We start from the raw sequence: 17,140 nt of genomic DNA, 5'->3' as shown, positions 1-17,140 counted from the left end.
GAAAAAGCTTCTTGTGTGTGAGCGGAACTGTGTATGACAAATGTCTTTGTAAAGACATTTGTTTACCTTTGCCCAAAACTTAACCTATGAAGATCTGTGACGGAGAATGAAACATTAAAATACATGCCTGAGAGTAGATGCCATTTTTGTCTTTAAATATTTTCTTTCCCCCTATATCAAATTCTGAAGTTTCAGCAAAAAGGAAGATACTATGATGTGATGTCGGGGGGGGGGGGAGGAGGGGGGGAATCTACCCGCATCAGCATTATAGCCAAAGCAAAGAAATAAAACTATCATTCACACTGAGGGGGTCTTAGAGTAAGATGTACCTGCCTTTATTTTGAATATCATTTCCAACTATGTGAAAAGTCCCTAAAGACCTGAGCTAATAACAAGCACTTATGATTTACAAAATATTTAACTAGTTAAGGATGCTTAGTGTGAAGGTTAAGGTAAAGCACCATTATTCCCATTTTACAATGGACAAGTAAGAATCTGGGAACTATTTACTCCAAAAATTGCCTCCACCTCGGGAGGCCTGTGGGGCTACAGATATTCAGACCCTTTGAAAAAAAATCTTGACAGTTTTGAAATTAGAGTAGGCATTATTCGGGCTTGGCTTCTACCTTAGGAAATCTCCAAATTGTTATATGAAAACTCATATTCACAAAAATTAGAGCGGGGACTTACCACTCACTCCACACAGCTATCAAACAGCCATCCCGTCTAACTACTGATCAGCAAAAGTGTCTCCATACCTTGCTGTCAGCTCACTGAACCATCCCGTCCCTTACATCAGTTGATCTTAATTTATGTTCAATTTACTTGTAGATTGGAAGTTATTAGAGTAAATAATTACAGTAACCGGTTACAGTTTGGGAATTGAGAGAACTGAAGAAAGAATTCAGAGAAATAACCTGATCTACTACTGTAAAGAGAATCAATCACCCATCTCCTTCCATTAGTCTTTTTGGCAATCCTGTGTCACTGTTGTCACAAGCCTGGATAACGATGCCACATTAATTCTCCTTTTGAGAAAGGGACTACAAGATTTGACTCCGTAACTGTGTCCTGTCTGACCTTGGGGAATCTTTGGGGAAAGTTTCCCATCAAATGCAGTTACAGTTTTTACTGAAGGAGAATTACTGAGTTGGGCCCATGCTTTATAACTCGAATGCATGACAAAAATATATACAACAAATCTTCTGTTTCCAACAGAAATAAATCATCAGTACATAACCAACGATTTTACAGATCCAACCCTATGTCAGAAATTACATTTTCAAAGTCATTTCAACAAGCCTGCTCAGAGGTGATGGACGGGGGGCAGAACGAAGAGACAGCTACTGCAAATTTCTTATGTAACAACAGTTCTTTTAACTACATTTACCTAAACTGGAGATAGGCTGCATTTCCGAATCCAAACCTTCCCAAAGGAAAAAAAAAACTTTGTTGTAGTATTACAGAACACAGAACTGGAAAAGAAGAAGGTCATCCTACGTTTCGTAACAGAAACAGACTCGCTCCCTTCCTTCAAGACTACACACTGCTCTCAATGCAACGTGAACTGCGGCATCGCTGATGTCAGTGTGAGCGGGCAGAAGAGGACATATGGCCTTTTGTACTGTTCCCAAGATGCCGCATGTTAAAAAAAAAAAAAATTTTTCAAAAATCATTATCCAGGCTGGAAGAAACCCAAGCCATCGTAAATGTTTGTTTATTGCAATTTGGAAGACTTTTTTAGAAAAAACAACAAACTACTCTTAGACATGTAATCCTAAATCCAAATGGTGGATGGGAATCAAGCAGGAACCATGCATTATTTTGGGGAAACCATGAATTATTTTGGGGAAACTTTTGCTGCCATGCTTATTTGAGTATTCCTCTGTAACTAGATATCATTTCTATTACTGTGGCTATGACTAACGAGTTAACAACACTATTTACACTAGTACTGTTGTATCATTAGAAACAACAAGATTATGTACTTTAATTCTAATGCCAGCACAATTATTTTAACACCAAGTGTGTCAGATCTGACTCTATACCCCCTAAATTAATTTCAGAGTAGTGGCTAAATAAAATGACATACTTCTTTGTGCTTTTGTTATAACACGCTCATGTGCAGCAAACTGTGAAGAAAATGTAGTAATTAGAGGTTAAATTAATCCCTGACAGACAGGCAGCTTAGTAAAGCTGGGCCCTCTTCAGAAAACATAGCATAAAGCTTGCCAGCCTTTCAGAATTAGGCACAAAGAGCAGGCGAGATTGGCAAGTCCCTCACCACTGCAATCCAACCAAAGGGTAACGCTGAAACATCGGAGTAAGTCTTCGAGCAGCCAATACTACCAGGCAGATCTTGTGACAAATGTGATTTAGAGCTCCAAGCAATTGTTGCTGCAGCCGCTCTAACTGCCTGATCAGGATCAACCACTTGAAATTAAAGACAGCCTTTTGCACAGCAGAACAGGCTTCTAACCGCCGTATAATCAACCTCGAGACGTTAATAAAAGCGAACAATGGCATTATATTTCACAACATAACTAGAAAGTTACCTTGCTGCTTCTGATTTTAATGCAGGTAGTGGATTTCATTGCCCACAACAGAGTAAATGCGCTGTGTTATTCTGAAAACAGTAAATAGCTATGTCTCGGGTAGGTGTAACTCCCGAACCTGCTCGGAGTTCTGAGGTACTTAATTCTAGAGAAAAAGAAACTTCTACAGAAACGCAAAAGAAAAACAATGCAAGACAAAAGAGGCAGCCAGATCATGTTGATGATATCCAGTAAGTATTTCTGGTTTGTGCGTGTCAACAGGAGTAAATGTTTTTTCCGATCTCTCTAGCTGTGGCACGACAAAAGTAGCTGGTTTTTACATCCATGCAAATACAGCCTATTATCAGGAGGAGAGAAACTGAAGGGTGCTTGCTCTGTGCTGTGCAAAAAGTGCCCTGGCTTCCCCGCGCTGACAAGTCCTGGCGCAGGAATTGCAGACGCCCCACCGTGTCCGTCCCACTTGACTTACACCTTATTTCCAAAGGTGGAAGGCGCAAAAAACTGGCTTCCCCCTGGGCTAACACTGATGCCACTCAATAGATTGCCTGACATGGGGTGAAACAATAACGTAGTTAACGCCCTCCCCTGCAGAGGTAATCTATATCATCTCTGCAACAGGCTGAGCCCCCAGCTGTCCCTGCCCGAACGGGAAAGCACAACAGGCAGCTGTGGTTGGATCACCAGGTAAATTCAAAAGAAAAAGAGAAAAAGGAAAAAGCCTGTATTACAATTAAAGTAAAGCAAAACAGGGGGCTTGTGGAGATTGCAGATCAGTGTGGGAGTGCATTAACACCACTGGTATTTCTGTACTACCCAGATCATCAATTATTAACAAATTAGGACATGCCTGATGGGGTACTTATGTAACACTTCTTTATCAATAAAACTGCCAAGTCCCTTGCAGGGAAAAGCAGAGCGGATTTCAACAAGTCATAATACGACGCCTCCCTTTGGACAGGGTATGACGATGAATTCTGGTTTTCCCCTCCTCAGCCCGGCCACCCATTCCCAAAGAGCAATTTTGGTCAGTCCGGCAGCCCCCGCTTGAAGCCTGGGACGCACCCCAGCCTCCCGTGAGCAGCAGCCCTTTAATCAGGTCAGCGCTTATCAATGGCTCATTGTAGCGATGAGGCAGCGCTCGGAGTAAAGGGCCCTACGAAATCCCACATCCCCCCCACACCTCCCGCGCCTGGGCCCCACTGGCCCTTCACTGGCCCCACGGAAACAGCCACCGGCCGCGCGCTCCCTGGGCCCAGCCTACGTCCCCCAGCCAGTCCAGCTGGTGGTAGGGAGGGGAGGAAGGAAACCCACGACTCTTTTCAACCCTTTGGGCACAACTGTTCCTCCACAGGAGCAAAGGGCCAGCGAAAATTCAGCCTGCAGAGACAATGTCCTTCGCCCTGCTTCGTTTCCATTTCACTTCCTCCAACAGGCGAGAGCGAGCAGGGTGGGGGGCACAAAACAATCTCCCTTCCCTACGCAAGGGCCTGATCCTTAAGCCCCTAATTCCAGGTTCAATTCTGAGTCTCATCTACTATAAAATGAAAAAGGACTGCTAGGCCGGGCCCTGACAGGAGAAAGACTGGTGTACTCTCCTACCGCCCGGCCTAACAAACACCTTTCAGTTCATCTGAGATGCACACCAAAGTAAACAGCTCTAAAAAGAGCTACTGCAACTTTGCAAGTAAATGCTGCACAAAGTAAGTATTTTCCTCTTGAAGGAAGGTAATGACTTCGTAATACATTCTCTTCCATTTAAAAAATGAAAATTATTACCAGTGAGGAGGCTTGCCAAGAGGAATAAAGACTCTTCATAGCTCATTTGCATTTGCTAGTTATCCCTCTCTGACTGCATCACTCTCTGGTAGCGCAACTGGTGACTTCAAAAACGATGGAGTCATATCCCAAGAGCAACGAGCCCTGCTCACGCTGTCACCCTGAGATATACTTTCATTTTGAACAAAGCTAACAGGCTGGTCCGTAGCAACTGCAATGAAAAATATCTAACAGAAGACAAGGACATAAAGTGAAGCCTTTAACTGACAAAGACTTCAATTTTCTGTGCAAAGCGCTAGCAGTAATAATAAAGAACACGGGAAGGAGACTGTGATGCAAGCACAGACTGTTTTGCAAAGTTTCCCTTCAGCTGCTGGCAGCCCTGAGATGGGTTACAGAAAGGTAAAACTGTGTTATTGATCACTGCCTGTTCTGCAGGGCTGGTTTTTTTTAAAAATAAACCAGCATTGTTCTTTTGCTATTTTCACTTAAAACAATACTCCAGTATCTTCCAATATCCGGTCCAATCTGAAACAACACTAATGAGGGTAGTACTAAACGCCTTAACAGTTTCTTCGCATATTTGTTAAGCAATTGCCTTTTCGAGTGCACCCCTTTTATGGGTGCACAAACCAAAACTTACTACGAGTACACAATGGTATCGTGCACATTTGGCATTTTACAGCAATGCTCTGAAGTTCCCCTTCAAAATTACTGGCAAGGAAGGAAGTTCTGCATAATTTTAGCACCCAACATCTGAAAAAATTAGAACAGTCCCAACTGTTCTTTGAGATGTATAAAAGAACAGTTGAAAAACTTACAGTTGACTGGTGCTACCTAGGTTACCCGTCAATGGCATTGAAACTGGTATATTATTAAGAGAGGTGTATGATGGGAATTGGTTTATTGTGCTGATCCATAGTAACCAACTCCTGTTCGTCCATCATTTATCTCTCTCACCAGCGACATATGGGTTTGTCTATTCACACTCTCAGCATTCTCTCTGCTCCAACAAACAGTCAGCCTTTTCTGCTGGGATAAGGAGATTTTTTAGTTACATCCATTATGTGCGTATCAACATTTATGGCAGGAAGATAATTGCCAAAGAGCTCAGGGGGATAAAAGCTCCCTCTTTATAACACAAACCCCCTTAAAAAATCAATATTGATATAAAACAGTTCAACGCAAAGCCTTGGTGTGTCTTCTGCTTCCTTCAGTTCAAAATACTTTTTTTTTTTTTTTAACATAGCAAGTCAAACTGGAACATCAGGTAGAAAGCCTTCGTAATGAGTTACACTACTGCTCTTCCCATAGAGGAAAAAATAGCAGTGTACAATAGTAATTGTTCCTTAAAGAAATGAGTGGCAAATGTGTCAGATATAAAGAGGGTTCCTTGGAGAGGCGCCAGCATCATTTAAACTGATTTAGCCATCTTTATTTGGAGACCATACCAATTACTAATGAATCGTACCTTCGCCTAAATGGTGAAAAACGCTGACACTCAGAAACAGCCAGCACGAGGGAACAATGAAAACCTGGGGATCCTGTCTTTTTCCCTATTTAAGGAGCTCAGAAAACCTTCTACGACTCCATCCCCCAGTTTGGATAAATCCATTTGTCACAGCTTCTGCAAGATTTACTTCACTTTCCCATGGCTACGTGCTCATAAAAGTTATTTTAAGGCGACTTTCATCAGAGTAGCAAGTAACATAGAACATTTATTGATTAAATGACTGGGAACCAGTGAGTTGCACTGTACTTAACCTACAGGACGACTCAGAGATTTTACTTACTGTTATCCTTGCCCTTGCGTTACCTTCTGCCTTCCTAACTTTTGTCTCTCTCATGAAGCCAGTTCCAAGGTCGATCCTTGTACTACAGTTGCATCCAGGCAGGTTAGCGACCATTTAAGTCAGGGCAGGAGTGTCAGCCTGACACCTTGGATCATGAACTCTTGCAGTAAATCTTCCTGTACGTTCAGAAAGCATCTAGCACAATAGCTCCCTAATCCCGTTTTAAATCTCTGAATGCTACCACACTGTAACATTTGTTACAAGGTCAGTAAAAAACCAAAACCAAACACACTGTATTTATAAAACACTTCTACCTGTGTAACAGGAAGCCATACAAAGGAATTTAAAAAAATATAACTGCCTCCTGTAATTACTAATCCCCCCCCAAACCCTTTAACAACTGCCTTAGCTTTAAAAAAATCCAAGAGACTTTGTAGGTTCGAACTACTTAGTTACAAGGGACTAAAAGTGAAGCCCTGTCAATATTTGCTTTTCTGATTCTGAAGTATTAGTGAAAAGGATTAAAAATAGAGATGAAAAACCTCAAATTAAAAAAAACCCTCTGAAAATAAAAAGCTAAATTTAAACTGAGCTGCTCAATTCTAAACATTAAGCAGGTTTTCACTCACTTGAGCTGTTAACTGCACGTCGCCTGCCTTACAATATATACTATTTGTTTTTTATCCCTGAGCAACAGACTATTTCCTGGTTGAGTTTAAAAACTCAGTGACGTTCCAATTTCAACCCACACATGTGTGTCACTGTCAACGTCAGTGGCAGGAAAACATTAGAAGTCACCCCTTGCTAATGCTTTCCTAACATGGAATTTCCTTGTATCTCGCTCCCTCAGCCCACCTCCTCCCTTCAGCTGAGAGCATCTTTCCCAAACTGCCTTATTTTTTTCCCCTTCCAAACATATGGCAGGGAGGGAGAACTGAAAATGGTCAGTGCCAGAACTAGATCGCTGCTTTTTTAGGTGCTAGCGTGTAACTTACTCAAACTGCTCCTGCCCGCCTTTAACTTGGAGAGCGCGGCCGTAGGCAAGCCGCCCCCCCCCCCCCCCCCCCCCGCGAGGGAGCTTCTCCCACCGATGCGTGTGTTTGCCTCCCGAGCATCTGGCACCCCCACCGCACTGTCAGTGCCTCCCACCCCCGCTGCTATTCCACTTGCAGTCAGCTTCTCGCACGGTAATACACAAAAATAGGTGCCGGCGGGGAGCCCGGTCTGGGGGTGGCGAGGAAAAGCCGCTACCGGCGCAGAGGGGGGCGCAAGGCCCCCGCTTATCCGGGGGATGCCCGTGCGCCGGCCGCCGAGCCGGGGGGGGGGGTCCGAGCCGATCAGCTGCCCGGGCCGGGGGCGGGCAGCAAACAGCTGCCGGGTCCGGCCGGTTCAAGGCCGTTCCGGCTCCCTCTCTCCTGAAGGCACCATATGGTCCATCTCGCACATCAGCAGCTTTATTTCCCCATCACCTCGGCCCAGAGGGGGAGCTCCGGGAGGGGCAGCCCCCCTCTGCCCCCAGGGGCACGGACATTAGGCATTACCCGGGGATTACAGGGCTAAGCAGGGAAACACTCACGTTATATAACAGGGGGAGTATTTCGCCCCTCCCGGCGCTCCCACACCCCTCCCTCCCTCCCTCCCTCCCTCCCCCCCGAGCCGGGGCGGCCGCACGGCGGCGGGAGGCGGCCGGAGCGGCGGCGGGGGGAGCCCGGCGCCCCCGCCCCCGGCTCGGGGAAGGGGCCAGACGCAGTTAATCTCCCCGCTGGCGGTTCGGGGGAGGGACGGCGGGGTGTCCCCCCCCGGTGCCGGAGGAGGAGGAGGAGGAGGAGGAGGCAGGCTCTTCGTGCAGCGCCCGCGCCAGGAGGCTCCCTACGAGCGGCCGGTGCCCGAAAGGCTCATCTGCTTCCGACGGGAAGAGGCGAGGCGATCACGCGTCCGCGCACTGCGCCGGGGACACTGCCCAGCCGATCGCGTCGGGCAGCGGCCGCGGCTCCTCCCGGCCCCCGCTCCCCAGCGCCGGGCTCCGCCGCCCCGCCGGGAGCACCGTGGAAAACAAAAGCGGCCTTTTAATTTATTGTTCCGGGGGGGGAGGGAGGGGGGACGGGGACGGGACGGTGCGAAAGGAAACCAAAGCCCGTTTTCTTCCAAGAAACGGCCGTTCTCCCCGGGATCCCTCCGAGTCACCCTGGTGACAACCCCCCGCCAGCCAAACCCGAACAAAAGCCGCGGTGCCCTCGGCCCCGGCGCTCCCCCGGGCCGAGCAACAGGCCGGGGAAGGCGGCGGAGGAGGGACCGGGAGGAGGGATCGCCTATAGACTGGGGGAGAGGGGCAGCCCCTGCCTTAGAAGGAGACGTGGGAGCGAGTCAGCGAGCGCCTTGTTTACCCTGCAGTTGCTCTAAACCCCGATCTTAATCACAGGATGAGAAACCAAAACAGTTTAAATCGTGAGTCAGCATGCATTTTATTTCAAATCATGTATAGTCTGGGAGAGAGTGGCAAACACGCCGCGTTTGCACCGTCTCCCTCACTTCGGGGCAATTCCCGTTTCGGGAAACGCACACACAGGCGCAGCCTCGCCAAAGGGGAGGCTGAACGTTGGGCTCCACGCTCTTTTCAGGAATAACCGAGGGCTCCTTCTGGGCTCGGCGGGGCCTTTTGTTCAAAATCCTGCCTATATAACGTGCGCTTCAGACTCCCAAAATAACCAGGCACGCCGCTGCCAACACAAATACCGGGAGTTATTAAAAAAAAGAATACCACAGACCAGCACCAGCCCCTCTACCTGTGACACCTTCCCGCAGGAGTCCCCTTCCGATGATGGGTTTACCCTTCCCCGCCTGTTTGATCCAAGTGTAAATGAAACCCCCCCAGCGATGGGCTGAGCGAGCCCGGCCGCACGGCTGTGTTTACACAGGGATACCACGGGCTTGCGGCGCTGGGCGCACCGGCACTTCCCTCATCCCGCTCGCCCCCGGGCCGCCGGCGTTCCACCCCGGCCGAGACCGGCAGCGTCCGCCTCCTCTCCCCCGCACCCCGGCGCGTCGCCACACGAGCAGCGGCACGAAAACCCACGGAGCGTCCCCGGCCGCGGACGGGGCTCGCCGGCGTGGCTGCCCCCTCCCCGCCGGCCCCGGGCGCTGCCCGCCCGCCGCCGGCCTCTCCGCCGCCACGCACCGGCCGGCCGCCCCGCTGCCGCGCCGGAGACCGCACCGCCCCGGAGATCACCTTGTTCACCACCATTTTAAAGCCCACGGACCCCCTCCCTGCCGCCGCAAGCGGCAGCCTGCCTCCTCTCCCCGGACTGACATCAGCTCTCGCCAGAAAGGAGGGCGAGATCTCTACCCCAAGTTGCTGGTTTCGCCTCCCTCAAAGCCCCGGCGCAGCCCCTACGAACACGAACTAGCCGGGCAAAGCCAGCACAAGGTGGGCACTTTTCTTGAACCGCGTCTGCAAACTTTACAACCCGGGCTGAGAGCGGCTCCGGCTGCAGCCGCGCCGAGTCTGGGCGAGCAACTGTTCCGAGGGTGTTTAAGTCCTTTTAAATCAACTCCTACTTTTCCAGTCCATATCGATTTCAAATGCTACTTACTGGAATATGTGGCTCCATGCGTGGTGCTTCTACCCGCTGGGAAACCAGCAGCATCTTGGACTGGGGATCAACCGGCTTTTAGATCCACTTTGGCTGTATTTAGCAAAACCCGGCACCGCAAAGGACTCTCAGACTGTTTTCTCCTTTTAGGTTCCAGACAAGTTCATCCTGGCGTTGCAGTTTGCTAATGATTCACTGTCTGTCTCAATCTGCTCACTACATTTCCATCAACCCACAGCTTCCTCACTTAGAAGGTGGAGTTTGTGGGGTTTAAGTTACTGATAGGCATATCTAAGTGCTGTGTCACTCAAAGAGGAGGAGACACACACACACTCTCACACACGCACATACACACGCTCTCACACACACGAACGGCTCCAGGCTTAAAGGGGAAGTAACACTTTCTTCTCTTTGGAAACCTCACAGATCCAAGGATTTTATTTTTTTTTTCTCTTCTGTGCGTGAAGGCGAAAATCGTGCAGCCTATGGACAGTATTTTAACACGCAAAAAGCTGCTTAGCGTATTTAGCGCCGCCTTTGTAGAGCTTCAAGTTCATTTAGTACAAAAGTAGGGTAGCTCAGAAATATACTGGCAATTAATGGATTTTTTTTTTCCAAATCAAAGTGTACAAATCACTGAGAGGATAGTCCGAGGCATGAGGTGGAAAGGTTTGAGTTATTCTTAAAAAGTGCAGTTTCCTGTCTCTTCATGCCATTACGATATGATATTCAGCACTCGTAACACTCATAAAAGGGTTAAACTCATCTCACGCAGGTGAACCCAGGTTACCAAGAAGGAAACAGCACAGTTGTTTCATTTTCCCCCTTTGTGCTATGTACACGTATTTTTGAAGACACACAATTCTGAATAGAGAGCTCCCATAAAACCACGCACTTCTCATGTGACTATAAATGTGCTTGTTACAAGCTGCAATCTCTGAATATTAATTTTGACAGACCATCAACTGAAAGCTGAGAACCTATTCAGACCTCCTCTTGGATTGTGCAGAAAGGACTGGGAAGAGCAAGCTGCAGGCAGCTAGGAGAGCACACTGGGTCCACAAATAATTGCTGGTATAATTTCATTTCATTACCTTGCTAAATCAGTACAACTGTCACTCCTGTCCTGATACGCTGGAGATGCTAGAAACCCTGTCCCAGTACACCGACCCAATGGATGAGATGCGGAAGACATAGTACCATTTCTAGTAAAATGTCTAATTTTTTAAATCATTCCTAAAACAGTAATATTAGTAAATTATGGTCTATAAAATTAAGAAAGTTATTTGAATAAAACTCAATTACTGTGGTCAAATACCTACAAGTGGAACCAGAATCTGGCCTCACTTACCTGAAAGTTTTCCACACAGCAATCATCTTCAATTTGCAGTTAACTGATAGACCAAACCCATCTTTGTACCCCGAGTTAATAAATATCAGTTCATCAACAGAGAAAAAATTGTTTTCACCTTTGCTGAAGCCTCTAGCTTTCCTGTGACTGCTGTAACAAGGGGCCCGCTCCCCTGAGCAGTATTTGTGTTACTTCAGTTTGCATTGTTTGGAAGTTTATTGGTTTGCTTTTCTAATGATTTTGCCTTCTATATTATTTAAAATTACTTCAATGTATTTTGTCTATTGAAAAAAAGAAGCACAAAAATAATAAACTTATGTGGATGTGAGCACCCTGAATTCTACAGGCTCTGAGGGCCGGATCTCAAAAGGTTTCGGTGTCTAAGGGGAGGCGTATCGACGCCTGATGTTTGGGTTTGTCGGGCTGCCCGGCTTGAATCTACAACCCTGCCTGAGGTGCGGGGCTCAAACACAGCATTAGGGCATCAGCATGGGATCTAAAAGACCCAACATGCTGAGCAGGAATCACCTAAAATGAGCAAACTCAGTGGAGATGCGCATTCATCATGCATGAATTAAGCTCCACCTGCAAGGAGGTGCCGCTGTCTGCCCAGTATGCGATGCCTGGAACCCTCCCCTGAAGGTGTATGTGTGTGTGTAAGGGCTCCCATCTTCCTGCCTGGAGTTTTTTGGACTAAGATATGCGTGTATGAAACGTGTGGAACACACAGGGATTCCCACATTCTGTGGATATACTGGACCTACTGACAACACCATGGTCAGATGATGAACGCATGGTAGGTCCATGACAGTTTTTCTATGCAGCACCTACCGTGCACACTAGTCATTTGTCCAGAAGTTTTGGACAAACCATGTCATTCATGACTTTTGCCAGCCATCTGAAGTTCCTGACAAATGGCAGAAGTCCTAAGGACTGTCACTTGCTTTGTTCACTTCAGAAAACTAGACCAAAGGACTTCCCCAAAAAGAAGATGACGTGAGTAGCATGTGCACAGGAGTCCTTGTCACAACAAGGACAGGTTTGGGTGTACGCAGAAGCCTAATTCCAGGCAGTGTGAGCATTTAACAAAAAGGTAACACCTTTGCAGAGATCACTCATTTTCAGCGATGGGTAATGGCTAAGCAGGGGATTTCAGGGTTGCAATTTTGGTCTTTGGTGATTAAATTATGAGCCCTTTCTTTAGGCATATTTACTGCAGCTGACCTGGGGGAATCCCTGGCTGCTCTGGAATCGATGACAAAACTTTCACTGGCTTCTTCAGGGCAGCATTTTATCTTCCTAGGTTAGGCCTACCCTAAGCAAATTGCAGACTATCATTATTGTGCTTCTGTCTTATTTTGAAAAGGTGAGCTGTGGGATTCTGCAGAAAAGAGGCAATTCGAAGGGCATCAAGGCGGTTGTTATGGCCACACGCTGAGGCTTGCCAGAATGCATGCTAGTGCCTCAAATGCTTCCCCCGAGGCTGGGCATCGAACCCGGGCCTGACTGGCTGGGATTAATCCTGTTCTTTATCAATTTTACAGTAGTTTGCTATATTTTACTTAGCATCTTTAATATCCATAGAAAATGTAATTTGCTTTGTTCACTTAATAAAACCAGCATAATTTCTTTCCAAATAGAGATGTCTTATTCAAAAGCCAGAGTCTGAGAGCTGAGAGAAGTTACAACTATCTAAAAAAGAACAAACTGATGAAAGGAGTCCACTGAACTCTATCTTTTCTGAAAAAAAACCAAACAGGACCAATGCTTGTCCTATACTCCATAGTTTTTGAAAAAGCGGTATCTTTTTACCTATCTAAGGAGAACTGTTAGTTGGAAAGCTGCCAAATATGTGCTAAATAACTGCCCAATGTTACATTCACCAAGTGAAAGGATCACGCTCTCAAGAGACAATCTTGATGAGTTGTGTGAGCAACGGGCGCTGCCAATACAAGGTGGTCAAGGGCTAGAGATAAGATTTGCATCTTTCAGGTTGGTGCGAACTAGACATGCTAAAAACTGAGTGTCCAGGTAACCTTAATGCTGGGACTCTGTTCTCCCGGGAGAACCGTGCCTGACTCCCAGCTGGCCTCTGGGTGTTCCTGACATCAGTAAGGACAATGGAAGTCTGAGCAGACAAGGGCTGCTCCGCGGCACGTCTTGTACACTGGAGGGAAGCAGTGACTGAGCAGTGCAAGGATTCACCACAGATTCACTGAAGGATTCACAAATTTGTCAGTGACCCAGAATCGGATGGAAATCATGTGATGCTTGCTACTTGCACGTTTTTGACCTGAAATCAGGTAAAATCAATGACTTTGTCTGAAATACACTTTGAGTGTATATTTATTGGGAGCTAAAACGCAAAGCAAAGCTCCCGGGGACTAAAATCACATGAACTGCAACAGATATACACAAGTCTTCATAAGGTAAAACAAGAGTTTGTCCTAATTCTGCACAAACCACAAACCCTTAGCATGTGAGAATGAGGTCCAAAATTCAAGGGAGCGATGTATAAACTGAGATGTGGGTAACTCCATCCCACAGAAAAGATGTAGGATTAGGCCAAACTTAAACAGGGTTATAAGGAAGAATATAAAAAAAGATGGAATTATTCCTCTGATAGAAAATTACAGAAAACCCACACAAATCCAACTGTGTTTGCTTTCAAGGAATGAAGACAACTGTGGCATAATCGCAAGTCAGCGTAATATAAATAAGAACGTAAGAATTCCCATCAGATCAAAGGTGCACCTAGCCAGTATTTTTCTTCTGGGTATCGGTGATTCCATTTTCAAAAAGTACTTAACTAAACTGTGGAGATCATTACCATGGATGGACATTTTAGAATAAATGGGTTCAAAAGGGATTGGAAGTACTTATGGAGGGCAAATTCATCCACGGCCATTTAACATGGAGATCTGGATGTGACCTCTGGTTCTGAACCACTAAATGCTGGAAGCTGGCAGGTGACACGAGGGGAGGAAGGACTCTCTCTGTCCATGCCTTCTGTACAAAGCAGGTTCTTTCCTAAGGGTCTAGTAGCAGCCACTTCACGGCACAGGTACTGGACCTGGTGAACCTTAGGTTTGACTGGTCAGTACTGCATTTCTTATGCTAGATTAGATCAGTGATCTAGCTAATTTGGTATCTTGTCTCTGATCACGGGCAATAGCTGATGCTTCAGAAGATAGAACAGAAACCTTTACTGAACAATTGCAGGACAAATTGCACGTAGCAGTGCAAGTTTCTTAGCAAGTTAAGGACAGACAATTTGTAACTGGCTGATGCTCAGGACGGGGAGGGCTCGTGTCCTTTGTGTGCTTCCCCCATAGTACACTATAATATATTGGGGATGAGATTTCTAATGCATGCAAAATTTCAATTGATTCCTGAAACCCATTGTACTATCAGCATCAGTGACATCGTGTTGAGTAAAACAGCATCTCGGGTCATTTCTGAATGTGTTCAATTGGATGTCCTTTTTTTCCTAGTAAAAGTATATGGGAAATACCTGAAAATAGATAAATTGCATCAATAAACAATTTTAATTTCCTCAGTAATGCTTGCTACATTAAGCAATTGTGTAAGTCATGTAGAAAAATATGTATAATTGTTAATGTATCAATTCTGATTTTTTAAAGAAACATTACTTTTAGGAAAATAGAAAGCTTCAAAGAAAAAGCTTTTGTTTGTGAGCAGTTAACTAAAGGGTTTCAGCATGGCCTTCGTTGATTTGGACATGAAAGAAGGACACAGTTGATCAACTTTTCCTTCAGTAGGTCATTATTTACATGAGTGTCCATGGAAGAGTGTATAGGTAAAATCATCAAAGGATGGACTGGCATGCTAACATTTCAGTGGGTATGTGAACTAGTTTAGGAAATTATATAAATCAAAGTGAATGCTGATTTTGTCTTTTGTACAGAAAAACAGACACAGATCTAACCAGAATCTCTGTGCTTCGGAGTTAAGAGATGGCAACGCTATTAGTAATCTCTTCATATTTTCATAGAAAGGTACATAGCATAAAGTATGTAGCTTCTACTGAAGTATAGGTTGAAATCATATTGTTAATGTCTGCTTGGTTGCCAAATGCTTGTTCCAAATTGATCTACTTTGAACTTATATTTTAAATACAGAAATCAATTATTTGCATAGCTCAGAGATACACTTAAGCACATGCTTAACATTATGTATGACTCTCTAAGAAATTGAAGGGATTACGTGAGTGCTTAGGTAAGCACACAGATACATCTGCACCATCAGCACGGGTGTGATCAAGTCTCGCTTGCATGAGGCAAAATCTCAGCCCTACTGACATCCCAAACTCAAGACCACCACTCAAAATCTTTTCATGTAAACAAAAGTCTGTTGATCTCATCCAAGCACTTCATTTTCACTTGAGTGAAATCTGGCCTGCAGAATTTAGCTCTGCAATATTTTACCTCTCTTTGTCTTTACTTGCAGTCAGGCCATACAAAGTTGCAAAGCGCTCTGAGCACAGATCTCCACCATGGCTGAGGCTCGGAAGCAGTGCTAGAAGAACATCAAATACCTGATGCACCTTCGTCAAGGCCAAAATATTCTATAGAAAGGCTGAATTATGACCAACATGTTTAACTGTCTTTGTACAGGACTTAGGGTCATTTCAATTCTGATCGTCTTGCAGCTAATAAGATTTTCCATTAAAAACATAGAAGATGATACAAGTGAACATAGTATCACTTTTAGCAACAATACATTGAAAAAGTTTGCTAATTAACGACATTTCTCCAGTTCTGACTTGCGCATAAAACGTCTTCCCTCTTGATTTACGACGCGTGCTCCCTGCGTGGCTGCTGCTGGCTTTGCCCGGTGAGCACGGACTGTGCGCTGGCCTTCCTCACCGAAGGCCTTGGGCTGCAGGGGCGTGGGATGGCAGGGCTGAGGCCACTGCACATTTCACCTGCAGCCTCAGTTACATCTAAGAATAAAAGCCCTCACAGGCTCAGCCGAAAGCGTACATGCAAATACACAGGCATCATTTAAATGAGCCTGTGTTTGCAATGCCTGTCACTACCCCGGAGATGCCTTTTCTCCAAGTGTTACATTCGGTAGCGTTCTCACATTTGTCAGTTGCTGCAGAGCTCCGGCAGCCAAGTGGGCACAAAAGCAGCTTCCAGCCCATGGAAGGGGTATCAGATCAGGAGCAAACAGTGACAGGTGTCACTTGCCAAATTTCCAAGTTAACAACAGGCCTCGGCAATAGGACACTCTTATTTGACTCCTGTACCTGACTGCAAGTAAGGCACCACTCAGAAGATACAATAATGCAGAAGAGGCTTAGTGATAATTCTAGCTTTGCTGTTTTCTCACTGCTGGATCGTACAGTTCATACACACATGCAGTGATCAGGAACATAGGGACCTGCCTCAACTCCGCTAGAAGTCAACAGAAAGGCAGATTCTGGCCCATACCTGATACAAGAAATTCCAAATTGCTTTAAATATCTAATGCAAAAATGGTTCTATATTAATTGTTTTTAAAACAGGACCACACAATTTTGCTTCCCTCAGGAAACACACACCTTTCTTCCTTAATTTTCCCTATCGTTCCTAGAGTTGTCCTCTCTTTGCTAGAGCTGACACTATTTTTTAAAGCATTCTCTATTTCGTGACTGCCAAACTATTCTTTCCATGCCAGATACATGGCAAAGTTACATATTCTTCAACTCAAAACAATTTACATGAATATTCATAAACTACCTGATGGCAGAATTGGCCCTGAGATTTAAAACCATAAAGCCCACAGAAACAAATGTTACCCTCTTCCCTTTGTCAGAGATCCCTTGGATCAAGCATAGAAATTATACTTTTATGCAGTTGTCAAGAAAATGCAAAACCAATGCATGAAATGTCGTATGTTGTTTATTAAAGAAGGGTGTCTGTGATAATACAGATATTCAGCCAGACTAGGATGTTGCCAATGTCAGTCTGTGATTTACTAGAAATTATTGATTTCAAATCTTGGTTTCCCAGGGCTACTGAGCATATCCTGTCATATAAATATGCATCCATTTGCTACCGGCTGCAG

At 45.6% G+C, this 17,140-nt stretch overlaps 1 protein-coding gene across 2 annotated transcripts in view; it reads right to left on the bottom strand.

The window, feature by feature from the left end:
• Positions 1-17,140, bottom strand: part of MAMLD1 (mastermind like domain containing 1) — a 104,926-nt gene that overhangs the window by 73,412 nt on the left and 14,374 nt on the right. The window contains exon 1 of one of the 2 annotated variants that reach the window (XM_076347230.1): positions 9,715-9,994. The exons of the other annotated variant lie outside the window; for it this stretch is intronic. Coding sequence (XP_076203345.1) covers positions 9,715-9,768 — 54 coding nt within the window. The 5' untranslated portion in view covers positions 9,769-9,994. Of the gene's footprint in view, positions 1-9,714; positions 9,995-17,140 lie in introns of those variants that run through there. 2 annotated transcript variants of the gene reach the window in all.

Source organism: Aptenodytes patagonicus, chromosome 9, assembly GCF_965638725.1.
Source record: "Aptenodytes patagonicus chromosome 9, bAptPat1.pri.cur, whole genome shotgun sequence".
NCBI classification, from domain to species: Eukaryota; Metazoa; Chordata; class Aves; order Sphenisciformes; family Spheniscidae; genus Aptenodytes; species Aptenodytes patagonicus.
The sequence above is the reverse complement of the archived record's forward strand: the minus strand, read 5'-3'. Positions and strand labels throughout refer to the sequence as shown.